Genomic DNA, 15,578 nt, shown 5'->3' on the forward strand with positions numbered 1-15,578 from the left:
TATGATATAATCCCATTAACAGGTTAAACCCGAATAAGACAACCTTTTTAATAGCTACTGAATATCCATTCATAATATGAAACTACAGAAAAAAATGAAGATTGTAACAACTTGGAATAAAAGAAAACTTTCATATCTTTTTAAAGATTATCCACAGTGAACTCAGTGGCAAAACAGGTGGTTTTTTTTAAACTTCCCAAAGTAATTCTCACATAATCCTTCTTAATCCTGATATAATCACTTGAATTAGAATATAACTGCTTTATGTCACTTACTTGTATCATGATTTACATTTTCAAATTGTTATCAGGAAGTAAAAATCACTGCTATATAGAGTCTATTGGCAGACCCTAAAAATGTGGTCTCCCTATTCTTTCTTTTGGAAAAAAATTAAAGTCATCAACACTAATCTTGGTATTGATTTCCCTATTTCTAGAATGCACACTTAACTAGCTGTGTATCACACAAGATGATCTTTTCTGTGCCATCATTGTTAGAAGCTGGCCTTTCAGCTGACTTCAGCAAAACCTGTGATTGAAATTTTCATTAGAAGGACATGGGTAGACTTCCCACGTGTAATGTTAAATTGCATGCAATCGCCGATCTCAAGTTGAGGGATTGCTAAGGCTGGAGGAACACATCATCACAGGGTAGATTGATATTGGTATTAAGTGTAGAGCTACAGCTTTAATTTCTCTTAATTTTTATACCTTGGGACCCTTTTTTGCTGTTATCATTCATGGCCATGCTGACACAATTTATTGTAAAGGGTCTGAGCGATTCAGCTCACTTCTTTAGTGCTTCCTATGTTTAATGTTCCAGAAGCAGAGAAGATTGGTTTAAAATGGTAATTTTCTGTCTGCATCCTTGAGAGCTATGCAAAATGGGTGGTGCTATATTTTACTTTACCCAATGGATCTCAGCCCCAGATATTAAGAATATGTGGCACATTTCACAATGGCAGTCTCTGTTGAGCTTTTCTCTTGCAGCTGCTGCTACTGTTGCTGCGGTTTTGTTTGTTTTTTTCCTTAAAGACAGTCTGCAGTTCAGGGACTGGGCAAACCTGAGATAGTCCAGAGGCTAAGTAACTGCCACGGAGACCACCTGCAGCTGGTTAAAGCCCCTCACTGAGACTGTCCTTATCTGGTCAGGCCTTCACCTGTCTCCCCAGGGCTCGGCCCTGGAACAAGGAACAGGTGAAACTTGGAGACCTCCACGAGGTTCTGGTTACTCTGAGACTCCTAATGAGGGGTCCCAGACCAGCCCCAGTGTATTAAAATAACGTGGAGACTTTGGGGAACGAGCAGACATCCTCTGCCTCACACCTTGTCTGTGACAGACGAATGTGCCCATTATTTGCAAACCTTGTTGCAGAGCCACTAAAGATTCACAGCACTCAGTTCAGGGACAGTTCTCCTCTCCTCACCCTGCCCCTAGATGTCTGAGTCTCCTAGCCATAAAAACGTCAACTTGCGCTAACAAAGGAAAATTGGGAATATTGTTATCATTGAATTAGCTTCACTCAAGTTCTACCATTAATCAAGAGTTAAGCAACATAGGTGATGACCCATGTCCGTTCTTAGTCAGACATCTGTGGCTGATGTAGAGATAGAACTTTCAGCTGTATTGTCTCTCTTCATTTACATGTTAGATCATTACAACTTTCTCACCAATTAGGATTCAACTAAAAGCTCTCAAAACCACAACTCACGTTCTTGCTCTGTAACCATTAAGTCAAAAGCTGCTTTCCTAAAACTGCAGTCAAAGTGGTCACTGATGGTGGTAGTAACTGTTATTGATGCCAGGAAGAGCATGGTTTGGCTCTCCACGGGCTGAACTGTTAATGAGGCCCAGATCACTTTGCATAAGCCAACTCCAAAGATGGCCACAGGATTTTGGTCACAAGTCACTCATAAAGGGTTTTCTAGCTATAAGCTCTGATCGTGACTGGGTTATAAACCCTGCAGAGAAAGAACGAATCTCTTTTGGACTTTGGGGCACAATGTAAGACCCAGCTGTGCAATTAGGTTCTTGTTTGAAGTAAATGGGCCAACCTGGCTGGAAAGCATGTTAATATTTTAAATTTCTACATTAACAGCTGTACATGTGCCCAGAGGCTGGGGTGATGACCACCTTATATAATTGCCAAAAAAAAGTGACAAGAATAAATAAATCCCAGCAAATTGGATTATCGTTTGCAGTGGAATTGCCAGCAGAGGCAACAGAGGGAATATCACTGATATATATTCCTACTTCGGCAACGCATTTGACACCTTCTCTTGGGAATTGCATGAATGGTGTTAATTCAAGTTGGCTGGCCCTGTGTTTTGAAAATTGGCTGAAGGAGGACAACCAGCTTGGCCAGGATGGGACTGAACAACAGACCTTCCGCTATGAATATTAATCCCCAGGAGTGCCCACTCATGTAAGGCCCACACACTTGACCTTAGTCTGTCCATTTTTGCAAAGAGGATAGTAACAGCCCTTTCATTTAACTTAGTACCCTTTGCCATTAAGGAGCCTCACATATTAATGGATGTTCTTTAGTCTCATAGTAGTATCCCACTCATGAGTATTGTCATCTTTATTTAACATGTGAGGAAAGTGGAAAACAGGAAGTTGAAACGACACTGCAAATCACACTATTAAAAAGAAAATCATCTGAAGAAGAGAAAATAGGTTTTTGAGTCTTCTAAGCCACTTTTGCATCTTCTTTTCCTGCGTTCAGTAAGCAAGACATTAATTGATGTGTTGCTTTGCAAATGATAAAGCATTCCTCATGAGACAGTTGTGAGGGAAAGAGGAGACCAGAGCAGTAAAGTGGCTTGTTCGAGGTCACACAGCAAGTCAGCGATAGAGCTAACCATGTTAACCTTGAGACAGTGACCTGGGGCTTATTTTTTTGCCTTTTCTCCAATCCTTGACTGTGTTTCTTTTCATAATAATGTTGCCTTATCAGGGTATAGTGTATCGTGATAAGTAACTCCATTGAATTATACAAATCCCAAAGGGTATCTTGTCTTTTACACAGGGCCCTCCCAGGAGGATATCCAAGTAAAGGAAATGGTCTCTAAAACCATGTCTGATGACACATTTCTCCCCTCCCAAGGTCATGATCTCCTCTCCTGCCCAGACCCCGGGCTGCGTGCCAGGGGTGTGCCTGGTGTAACTTGACATTCCAAGGGGGTCCTTTTCTAAACGTCCTCCTATGCTACACGACAAAATTATTTTCAGTAATAATCATGAAATGAAACAAGTAATAATAATGGCCAAGAAAGAAATACAGTGAAATTTTTCTTATATTGAATTTCACATATAATTATGCCTGTAAAAAAGTTTTTAAATAAAATAGTACAAGGTAAGGGAAAAAATCACAACTCTCTATTAAATAATTTTTTTAACCCACCTAAGAGTTTGAACTTTGATCTTTTGATTATAGTTAATATATTACAGTCTGTAAATAATTGTCCAGTAAATACATGAATCTTAACAAATGCAAATGCAAAAGATACAGTTTAGGCAACTGCTAGTAGTACCACTGATTTGGTAACATTTTCTTGATCTGTCCTTTAGCTTTAAGGCAAAGAGTCAACAGTTTTGAAAGAACTCATTTCAACTTGTAAAATATTAAAATTCAGTAAAAATATGTAACATAAGAACTAAAATTTGCACTCAACAAAAATAATACTACTCATGGTTCTCACCATGTTTCACTGTTTCAAATTTTAGACAGAAAAATTCTTTAAGAGGTCCTGTGGAATGAAGTAGCTCAGTTTTAGTTCTCAGTCTTCGCAATAACTGTGCTACCATTGTTTATTTCGAATCTACTGTAGAAATGTAAGAATACATGTAGTGCTACAGGGATTGGAGACACTGTGTCTGAGACAAGCTCAAAATCCAAAAACTGGGTGTAGCTGAGTCCCGTGTGAGCATATGGGGGTGGGGGAGGGGTGGGATGGGAGCAGACTATGATACTGACATTTTCCAAATTCATTTCTACATTGAGTATGTTTATTAAAGGGTAAGAAGTGAAACTATGCTCATTTGAAGCTTGCACATATATATTGACTCTCATCAGTAACGGCAGCAATTGGTTAGGCTTTAGATCAACAAAGGATTTTATCACCGATTATGTTAGAATTGCCGGTGCACGCTGATAATCAGTGGATGGACCTTCGGTTAGTTTGATTACCATTAAGTTTTGTGCAGTTGCACCTGCTTATTTCCTGCACCTAGGTCGACAGCTCCCAGAGCCCCGCCCTTGGAGTCCTTCCACTGCCTGCAGACTTAGGCCCCCAAATCTGCATCTCAGTGGTTACCTGCATTTCCCAATTCTCGGTCACCCTTGAAGTCTTATATTTATCGCTCCTGCTTCCCTCCGGCAATTTTGCACGGCTCACAGAATTCAGGGATTCTTCCCTTTCCTGCAGCAGGGGAAACACCAGTGTTAGGGGCCAGCCTCGGGGAACCTGGAAACATTCCGGCTCCAAACCCTTGCCCTCTGGGTTGTACGCTTCCCCTCCAGAGAACCCATGGCCCATGGCCTCCCTTCGCCCACGTCCCGTGAGATCGTGCTCCAGTGTATGCACACTGTGTGTGTCCTCGGTCAGGCCCTTGCTCGTCTGTTCAGAGACGGGAACCCCTGTCAGAGCACACCGCCCTGGGTGGGTGGCGGGGTGTCTCATGTCTCAGGGACCCCCTTGAGGATCCACACCCTTGAAAACCCTTACTTCTGCCTTCTCCCCAGTCTCCCAGAGCTGTCCCAGGCTCCCAGGGTACCGATAGGCATGACCCCAGGGTTCCTTGTCTTGACCTCTTGGAGGGCCAGCCCTGTCAGACCTGCACCTGGGCTGTTTGGCTCTGACCGACATTAGGATCTTAACAGCAGGGTCAGGGAATAGGGCCAGGTTCCTCCAAGCATCTCTCAGTTGTAAATGAAACCTGATCCCATCACGAGTAAGAGATTGCCTTTCTGCCTAGCAATGAGAATGGCATTTAAAATTCAATATCAGAAAAGATATTGATGAGATTAAGGGCCTGAAGGAATTGATTTATGAGGAAAGACCCAAGGAATTAAATATGTATAGCCTGGTGTAATAGGATATTAGACCCTGAGCACAATTTCATTCCTATGATCTGGTGTTCCTGCTATCAGTCATCTAAATGGTGGGGTTCTCTCCAAAAGATGTTTCTCCCCCAGGGGTCACTGAGCTGGTGGCAGAGAGGGAGGCACTGGGATGGATAAACCAGGCCACAGGCTTGGTCACCCTTGGACCTTGATATAAATTGAAGCGTAGTTTCATCCACAGGTAGAAGCAGATGACATTTTAAACAAGAATAAATTTGGAGTAGTCTTACCACCTCGTGCGACAAAAAAATTCAAACTAGTTCAATTCCATCTTTTTTTTTTTCCCCAAGGAGAAAAGTGAACGTTGTGGATACCAGGTAGTAAATGACTGTCCTTCCCCTGAGCCAGGTTTCTCTCCTTTGTCAGGAATACTGTTAGATATGTTTGCCTTCAGGCAAAGCCTTGCTCTTAGGTTGTGATAATATGCACTTGATTTTTTACATCTCAGGCTTTTCCCAACAATCAGGGATTGGCTCGGGATTCAGTATTAGATGTGAGGTGGGAACAGGCAGACTTCAGCAGTGGGACCTAGGGCTGCCCTTCCTAAGTGGTTCTGAAGTCAGTGAGAAGCAAAGCAGGGCTGAGGGGTGGAAGGTCTGGAGAGCCTGGGGAGAAAAGCAGCAGAAGCAGGGAGCTGTGTTTGGGTAGCAGGATCTCACCAAGCAGGAAGGGACGAACGAGCGGATCCCCTCGCCTTGTAGCAGGCCAAGATGACAAGGATCTGGCAGAGCTGGCCACAGGTGGGGTTCAGATGGCGGGCTGAAATACACGGAGTAATCAGGTTGGAGACAAGGTGTGCAGACATGGCGATGCTGGATGCCCACAGGCGTTGCCCCCCGGTCTAGACATTAAAACAACTGCTGATCGCTCTGTCCAGACATAGTCACACCCACCCTGGCCTTTGGTGGAAAACTCTCTTTGGAAGCCAGCGGACCTCGTTTCCTTAGGCGATATCCTACTGGCCTTTAAAGGCTTATCCCACTAAGTAGGGCATCGAATTTACAGCAAAGTTATGGAGATGGAATAACATTTATTAAAACTGAATCAAAAGAGCAAAAACACATTAAAAATTGGTGACACTGTATGGGCTCAAATATTTCCAGACTTTAAGCATTAGTATTTGGTGGCTCATTTCTAATGAGTAGAGAACAAGTTCTGATTCCAAATGGATCCCCTGAGCTCATGTTCTCCTAACACATGAACTGATCCCCGAGAATCTCCTAGGGAAACCACGTTGGTTGTAGCCACTATTAGAGTATTTTGTGCCACCCTAAATTCATTTTAGTGGATAGACTAGCATCTTCGTGACCCAGCATCTTGAGGACAGGCTACTTTGTGTCTGTTTCCTCCCTGTCCTCCATACTGTCTAGCCCAGCGCTGTGTACTTAGGAGATAAGTGATGATTGAAAGAATGGATACATGAATGATTGCTTGATTGATTGATAATTGAATGTTACTGGATTGTTTTAAAAGAACTGAACATAGAGCCAGTCACTGGGGAAATCTTGAAATGAGGGGAAGAGGGAAAGAGAGAAAATGTGTGTGTGTATGTTTGTGTATAGGTGTCAGTCACTATCAGTATATATTATATCTACCTAGTGGCACGAGTTCACGTGACCTGCCACCACCGTGAATTTAGAAAGAGTACTCCTCCACCACCATGGAAGACGCAAAGTCAGATGCTCTCAGTTTCATGCCACCCAGCAGCTCCATCCCCCAGCAGCTCCCCAGTCCTGCCAGAGATTCCTGAGGCGGCACCATTCAGTGAGTGTCAGCTTGCCTTGAGACATTGCTGGTGTTCTTTCATACAGAGAATCTGCACCGTAGTCTGGGGCTTTCATGGAATCTAACCTTATCTGATATGTTAGCTATATAAAGACTTGACCTTAGTGACAAAATTATAAAATTTAAGGGAAAAAGACAAGGAAAGGGTTACAGTTTTTAAAGGAAAGTTAAATCCACCACAGCGCTCACAGAAGGATACACAAAGGCACGTCTCCAGCAGCCTCGGTCTTAAGTGGAAATGGTGAATGCCTAGGTAGAAGTCGTTGCTAGGAGGGTTTTAAGTCTGGCATGTCCTGATTTCCATTTCAAATTGACGGATCAGTGTGGTTGTCAGGGTAGAAACCACAGTTTGAAGTAGGAAAATCGAGTTGTGCAAGTGGTAGGTCTCTCCCCGATACCGTGGCCTCGGATACATGACTTAACCTCTGGGTGCCTATGATTCACGCATCTGTAAAAATGGAAACGTGACCTCACATATTCTGGGGCTCCAGATAACACTGGTAATGCTCTTCGAATTTGTCAGAGAGAAAGACCCATTACACACGGAAGTCTACATCCCCAAAGAGCATTACAAATGATCCTATTAAATCAGTGGCCTGGAAATATGAAGATGTGTCAGGTACGGCGTTTATTTACCTGTTATTGTCTGCCAGAGTGTTTGCACTTGATTGGCATATGGATAATTGCCTAATTGGAACACACTCAGTTGTAACCACCAAAAATGTAATAGTGCATCCATTTAATGCCACACTTCCCAGTGTTAAATTAAAATTATGCTGCAGTCAGCCAGTCCAACCGAGAGGCTCTTCTGATTAAGTTCTAACTGCCTGTGAACTTCTGTAATTGAGGTACTCTGGAACTTAAAAATTCAAACTGGAAAGAATCTTATACAGTCTCACAGATTTCAAGTGAAAAAAGACCAGAAAGGCTGACTTAAATTATCTAGTTGCAGATTATCTCATTGTTTTTATAAGACATCTAGTCATATGAACAATCAGTTTTGAATCATCCCTGTTTTGAATACATAAATATTAGATTCGTGAGTTTACCTTTTGTAAACAAAAGAAACAATTCATTTGAAAGAATGCAGAAAATAGTCTAGGGGTGTTTATTTTGTTTTTCCTCTAGTGGTGGTTTTGGTTTATTTGTTTGCTTTTTGGTGGAACATGGGGAAGAAATTACATAATTGTAAATTCACTGATTGATTTTCTTAGACTTTTAAGAAATATTCCCCTATAGATTAAGGATGGTATCTGGAACTTCCAGAGTAAAGAATCCAAATGTCTTAAGTGCTATTTTCCTCTGAAGATTTCATACACCCATGTGTCTAGAACAATAAATTACCCAGTGATAGAGCCTCAGGTAGTTTTTGTTATTGTTGTCGTTTTGGCTTTTGTGTGTGTGTGTGTGTGTGTGTGTGTGTGGTTTTTTTGTTTTCCCTTTGTTTTGTTTTTTGCTAGATCATGGCTTAATCTCATAGAATTGCGGAAACCAGAGCAAGCGTTCATTCACCTCTTTACTCATTCATTCATTCAGCACCTGCTGTGTGTTAGAGGTAACCCAGTTATGGACCCTACCATTGGTGGATGTAGGCTAGTTGGGGAGATAGCTATGAAATGTAATATATCATATAAAAGTGCTTTTGGAGCATGGAAGTTAGAACAGCTAACTTTGCTTGGGTGATCAGAGGGGGTCTTTATTGAGGAAGAAACCAAGACCACTGCTTATAGTTGTGCAGGTTTTGCCCTGGACAGGGGCGCCAGGGCAAATGGGTGAAAGGGAATGAAATCAAGCCCCTGCTCTCCTGCCCAGCCATGTGCCTTAGTGAAGGGTCCTGTCTGACTAGAGGATGGGGCTCTTTTCTACCATATAAAGTCATCATATGGGTTGACGTTAGCCCGAAAACATTCTTTAAGTTGGCTTAAAAAAATGAATAGGAATCTGCCAGGCAGAATTCTGGGTAGTGAGCTTTTCATAGAGTCATGAAAGGACCTAGCATGTCTGGGGAAGGACGACACAGCCAGTGGTTTGGATTTTATCCAGTAGAGATTGGGGGATCAGTGGTATTTCTTAAGCACAGGAGCACTTTGATTCTTAGGTGGCCAATTTTCTCAGGAGTGTAGGGTGAATGACAGGAGGAAAAAGCAGATCCAGAAGAGAGATGCTCATCCTAACCATGACAGTGAAGATGGTTGGAGAGAAGGCAGAGGAACGGGCAGAGAGGTTGTGAGGGTGATGAAAGGGTGGGCATGGACCTCAAGGTTTTAACTCCGGTTACCAGGGGAATAGAATTAGCCTTGTGGGGGCGGAGTGATAGTAAGCACAGTTTGAAACACTGTAGGGAAAGGATCTGGTGGGCAGTAGGAGGGGCGGAGGCTGTGAGGTCAGCTTTGAAAAGCAGGAGCGCAGGAGCCGAGCCCGTGCGGTTGAAGCTGTGGGTGTGAACAGGATCGCCTGGAGAGAGAGGACATGCCAAGGCAAACAGAACCTGGCATTCTAGTTGGCAGTTAGAAGTGTTAGTGACTTTAGTAAGAGCAGAGTCTGAGTAGGGTACTCCGGACAGAAGCAACATTGTAGCAGGATTAAATAAGCATTTAAAGAGACAGTGGTTTTCCTTCCCAGTTGCACATTAAAATTATCTGTGGAGGTTTTTAAAAAAAATATTATTGCCTGGGTCCGTCCCCTAGATATTCTGAATTAATTGGTCTTCTGTGGGACCCAGGAATAAGTGTGTTTGAAAAGTTCTCCAGATTTAAAAACCACTACCCTTGACTCTCCCTTTAAGAAGTGTCAATAAACCTCAAAAGCTGGCAGACATGTGAGATGCATAAAACCCCAGGGGGTCAGAAAAGTACGAGATTTTTCAAAGATGAAGAATCTTTTTTAAAAATATATATAAATTAATTTATTTATTTGGCTGCATCGGGTCTTAGTTGCAGCACGCGGGGTCTTCGCTGAGGCACGATGGATCTTTCGTTGCGGCTCGTGGGCTTCTCTCTAGTTGTGGCATGCGGGTTTTCTCTCTCTAGTTGTGGCGCGCGGGCTCTGTAGTTTGCGGCACGCGGGGCTCTCTCATTGAGGCACCCGAGCTCAGGAGTTGTGGCACGTGGGCTTAGTTGCCCCGTGGCGTGTGGGATCTTAGTTCCCCAACCAGGGATCGAACCCACGTCCCCTGCATTGGAAGGCGGATTCTTTACCACTGGACCACCGGGGAAGTCCCAAGGTGAAGAATCTTGATATTATTAGACTGACAGAGGTTAGGAAGTTGGGTAATGCAAAGTGTTAGTGTGGGTGTGGGGTTCAGTTACTCATATAGCACTGGTGGGCAGGTGGGCTGGTACAACCATTCTGTGACGCAGCTTTGGCAGTGAACTCCCCCGGCATGCCCCATGACCCGCAGCTCCACTGCTGGATATGCAGCAGGGCAAGTCTCCCACAGGTCCACAGGGACAAGCCCTAGCATCTCCCACTACAGCCTTACACAGGGGGAGGAGAATTGGAGAGAATCCGAGGGGCCTTCCCTGGGAGAGTGGAATAGGTATAAGTGGGCGGACGTACCCCGTAAAATAGTATGCAACCACCAGAAGCAATAGCTAGATATATATACATATCACCATGGATCTTAAAAACATAGTAAACAAGAAATATGAACGCTGTCACTTACATACGAATGCATACTCGCAAAACAACAGTATATATTTTGGAACAATGCATTCAAATAAAAAAGATAGAAACCGTTGAAAGCGGTTGCCTACATATGAGAAGAAAAGGAACTGGGGATGATTCCTTGGAATCACACTTTTTTTTAAATTTAAAAGTGTGATTCCAAGGAACAGTGAGAACGGATGGAAGCTTACATGGGAAGTGAGGTCAGGGGAAGGGTGTGTGTGTGTGTGTGTGTGTGTGTGTGTGTGTGTGTGTACACGAGCGCACGCACGTTTTAATAGCATGAAGCAGTGTTGTAAATGTGTAGATGCAATGGCAGACCTAATGGAGTTCTCACTTCCCCTCTGATCTATTCACAGTGTTGGTAATAACAGCTGAGAGTTGTGTCCAAGTGGTTTTCCTTTCTTTGTCCTTTCCTCAACCTTAATTAAGTTCATTTGTTTGCTGTTGTTGCTGTTCTTACTAAAGCAGTGTCTGCTCCTTTACAGACATACCAGAAAATTACAAGCAAAACTAACAGAAAGATCCATAAGCCCACTCACCCAGAGACAGTATCCAGATTCGTTGCTATGAATAGTTTGCAAAATTCAGTGAAACCCTTTCATAGCCTGAACTTTTCATGTGGAGAACAGTATATTATGAGTTAATTCTATGTCCAGAGACACTTGTGCAACTTCATTTTTAATGGCTGCATGGTGCCCCATTGCACAGATGCACCATCGTTACTGTAGCCAGTCCCCCTCTGCTGGACATCAGTCGTTTCTAAATTTTGCTACTTCGAGTGCTACAGTTGAGTGAACATAAGCTACCTACGTTTGAAGACAATTTCCTGTCCTTCATTTGGCTCATTTTTAAAGGAGGTTTGAGGAGTGGATTCGAAATTGTCTAATGACATAAAAATCCACTAGGCATCATGGAAGTCAGAGCACCAGATCCTCTCGGAACTGTTCTGGGGCTGGTCGTGAACGAGAATAAAGAAACAGGGTCGGGACTTCCCTGGTGGCGCAGTGGCTAAGACGCCATGCTCCCAGTGCAGGGGGCCCGGGTTCGATCCCTGGTCAGGGAACCAGATCCCACATGCATGCTGCAACTAAGAGTTCACATGCCACAACTAAGGAGTCTGCCTGCCTCAACTAAGGAGCACACCTGCTGCAACTAAGACCTGGTGCAACCGAATAAATAAATAAATCTGCATTTCAAAAAAGAAAAAAAAAAGAAACAGGGTCATTCCCCACTGTTTGGAAATGGTCATTTTCATTACTTATCATGGTGCCAGAGTACAACATGGCCCCCTGGTTTCTGCACTTTAATCAATTGGTGCACAACTGAATCACATAACGTGTGAAGGGAGCCCGTGTGGGATGTGTGTATTGCATCATATGTGAGTATGATACGGGCAGGTGGTAAAATAAGGGGCGCTGAGTGTTTTGAAAACTGCAAGGAAATCACTGTTTATGCTGGGGGACCAAAGTAGGTTCTTAATTCTACATCCAGCACCGGACAAGGGAACAAGACAAGCAAGCCCAGGGGTTAAGGCACAGTGTGGTTTTCTGAGTACTTCCTCCCCGACAACGTACTGCGAAACTAGCAGTTTTGAAGATTGAATTTAATCCTTCCACTTGGCAACCTGAAGCATCAGGAATCCAGTGCCAGTGTTTATTCCGGCCTTGATAGTTCAGAACTGGCCAGGCAGCTCTGCAGCCAGCTTGTCAAGCCCCGGAAGTCGCAGCCTTGGTGTGGAGACAGCTACCCTCGTGGCAGGAACGCACTGACATTCTCATGTCATTAGTGCAGCACTTGTCATGTGTGGGAGCAGAGGAAACAGACTTCTGTCTTTGCAAACTAGCCCTTTGTTGTCAGGAAGCTCTGAATAGACAGAGCTGCTTCCAGGGCCTGTTTTGAAGCTCTTGAATGTGTTCTCCAGCCTGTGTCTATATTAGCATATAACCACGTTCCAAAGAATTAGTGCTGGGTAGCCCCATCCTCCTGGCAGGCCAGGTAAGCCTCCCCATGCATTACAATTGATAGGGCAGGGGACGCTCAAGGCTTAACAGCAATCCGTTCAGTGGCCCTGCTTCAGAACAACAGTGCAGGCCATAGCTGAGTGTTTTGACAGCTTGTATCAGCAGTTTTCTCGACTGATATATTGATTGCAGTCTGGACTTCAGTCCTGCTGATCTAATAAAACATCACCATCATAACAGAGAAGGTAAAAGGCTCTTTTGTGCTCCCAGCCACCTGGTGAAGCAGCTTTACAGAGCTACTGTAAAGCTAGCTTTAGGGTCATATGTAAAATGATGTAACCTCGGACAAGTTGACTCATTATTTTAAGTGTTTTTATGATTTAATTTCTTCAGCTGTCAGTGTCTTAGTTTCTTACCACTATTCTACATATTTTTACAAATACGCATCTGTTTAAAGGAATATAAAGGTGCATTCACAAACACTGAAACAAGCGTTGTGCATCAGTATCACAAACAGCCTGATACCGCGGCGTTAACTGCACACTCGTTACACTACGTGGGGGGGAGGGTGAAACAGACATTTAAAAAAAGTCAGCTGAAGTCTGGATTAAGCTTTAAGACACGTACAAACCTTTTCCTCGTGTTTTGGAATGGATGTTTTCAATATCTTACAGTATTCCATTGGCCTTCAATCCTACTTATCCTAAATATCCTTTTCACAGCAATTGCTGACCATCCAGGAGGAGTTAAACAACAAAAAGTCAGAATTGGAGCAAGCAAAGGAAGAGCAGTCACACACACAAGCATTACTCAAAGTCCTCCAGGAACAAGTAAGTGAATGCAACAGCTCTGACTCGTGAATTAGTTCCAACACTGACACACGCCTCCCCCATGTTCGACACACATGCAAACACTGCTGCAGTTAATCTTGGAAATGACCAGCCTGGCCCCTCCCCACCTCTTAGCAGCTTTGCTAGGTAGAATTTATAATCTTCTCTCCAGCATCTCTGTTTTCACTCTGGTACCTCTTTAGACCACCCAAGTCCCCCAGCGATGTGTGAAAGTTTCTTCCAGAAGACAAATGAATTTTGATACAGTTTTAAAACATTGGCAATGCAGATAAATTTCACAGCAAGCAGCTCGTTTCCTCTTAAGCCTAATCGCAAGGAAAATGAGTTTAGCATAGCCCACTATCCTCCTGCAGACATCTGAATCAGAAGGACTGATTCATAACGACATTTAAAAAAATCTCTCCCCTGTGCATCAGGGCACTTATCTAACCAGGGTGAGCAACAAACCTTTTATGTGAAGTTTGTAAATCTGAACGTTTCATCCTGGCTTTCTTTGATACTAAAGTGTGGCCTGACATTGATAAGTAGTAGATTTGAAACTATTGTCTTACAGCAGGGTAAGATGGATCTCTCGGCAGCTGAGTGAAATCTAGGCCCAGTATCTACATGCGAGAAGCTGAGAAAGCTCTTGAAATGCTTTCCCATTTCTGGCCTTCACATGCTGCCCATGATGTAATGAATGGCAAATGGAAGGGGAAAAAAAATCACATATAGTAACCGTAGCCCTTTGGGGGTAGTCAAATTTAGGTTGCTTTAAAATTCTCACTCACAGTGGTATATGAGGAGGTCCTTTGTACAACATAAATAACTTCAAAAGTGATATTTTTTTTAAAAAGCTATGAAGTTGGGAGAGTATGAGCCTAGTCAGCTGTGACTCAGTCACTTTACAAGTGATTTTTAACTTTTTAATGATTTGGACTCAAAAAAATATATTTTCAGTCACTTTCCCCTAAAAGTATAAGTGAATTGTGAGGGAAAAGTGAAGATGTTAGATAGTCTATAAGCTTTTATAGCTTTGGGGGAAAATGCTTTCTAAAGCTAATCGTTATCTTTATATGATTAAGATAGATTTAATAACTTAGACTGAGGCTTACATTATATGATTTTGGATAAGTTAGATTGAACTGAAAAAATGTTGATGACTAAATTCACAATGACCTACTGTCTAAGAGACCTGCAGTCGCTGTTCTTTCTTCTTTTACATTATTAAAAGGCTTTCAGCAAAGTAGAGCTGATTTGGTCCAGGTTTGCTCCTGATCAAACAGACATAGCTCTGAGCTTTGTTGTTTTACATTTTCTCTCTCTGCCTCCTTGATTTACTGGGATGAGGAGGGGTGAATTCCTTTCTCCAAATGACTCAAATCCTTTATTTTGATTCGAAGTCCAAACTCCAGTCATAAAAATAGATGCTAAGTTTTGCAGAATTCATTGCTATATCCTTGTCGTCATGGCATGCATTTTTAAAGAGCAATGTGTGCACACAGGCTTTGGTAAAGCATCACACTTCACTCTCCATTACTTAAAAAAAAAAGAAAAAAGATAAATGGGGAACGTGAACAAGATTCAGAACAACTAAAATTATTAAAAACCTAGGAAATATGACTGGAAAGGAAGCATTTTTAAATCTGCTGTAGTCATGGGATGGCTCTTTTTCAAGCAAAGGCACCGAGAAGACATAAGCTTAAGAGAGCCCACAGCAGCCAAATGCACTTGGGTGCTGTTGTCGTCACCAGACTGTTTTCCCGAGAGCCCCTTGCCTGGTGCCCCTGTCATCCTTGTAGATGAGAGCAGGCAATGGACACGTTCCTTCCATCTCCCTGTAGCCTCCCGCCACACACAGACATACATTTAAAAACACACCTCTGCCGCTCTGAACAATGCCTTACAAAGCTTTCTTTGGACTTGTGTAGAGTAGCTATACATGCAAACACCTTTTCAGTGCCTGCATAGATAGGGCCTAAACAGATGCCCTCACCCCCAGAGATTTGATTGGGCCTAGAGTCTTACTACAGTAAGTTCCCTACATACGAACCTTCAAGTTGAGAACTTTCGAAGATGTAAATGTGCGTTCGCCTGTCCAATCACATAAGTTAGTTCACGTGTCTGGCGTACATTGTCACGTGCATGCATCCTGTACAAGTGGTCGTGCTTTTGCGTACTTTACTGTACAGTACTGTATAGAGT

General features: G+C 43.0%; 1 protein-coding gene across 10 annotated transcripts in view; it reads left to right on the forward strand.

The window, feature by feature from the left end:
- The window catches only part of ENOX1 (ecto-NOX disulfide-thiol exchanger 1), a 618,533-nt gene that overhangs the window by 533,068 nt on the left and 69,887 nt on the right, over nucleotides 1-15,578 (forward strand). For 9 of the 10 annotated variants that reach the window (XM_036831988.1, XM_036831989.1, XM_036831987.1 and 6 more), the window contains one exon: nucleotides 13,266-13,373. The exons of the other annotated variant lie outside the window; for it this stretch is intronic. In XM_036831988.1, coding sequence (XP_036687883.1) covers nucleotides 13,266-13,373 — 108 coding nt within the window. The remainder of the gene's footprint in view (nucleotides 1-13,265; nucleotides 13,374-15,578) is intronic. 10 annotated transcript variants of the gene reach the window in all.

Source organism: Balaenoptera musculus, chromosome 18 (assembly GCF_009873245.2).
Source record: "Balaenoptera musculus isolate JJ_BM4_2016_0621 chromosome 18, mBalMus1.pri.v3, whole genome shotgun sequence".
NCBI classification, from domain to species: domain Eukaryota; kingdom Metazoa; phylum Chordata; class Mammalia; order Artiodactyla; family Balaenopteridae; genus Balaenoptera; species Balaenoptera musculus.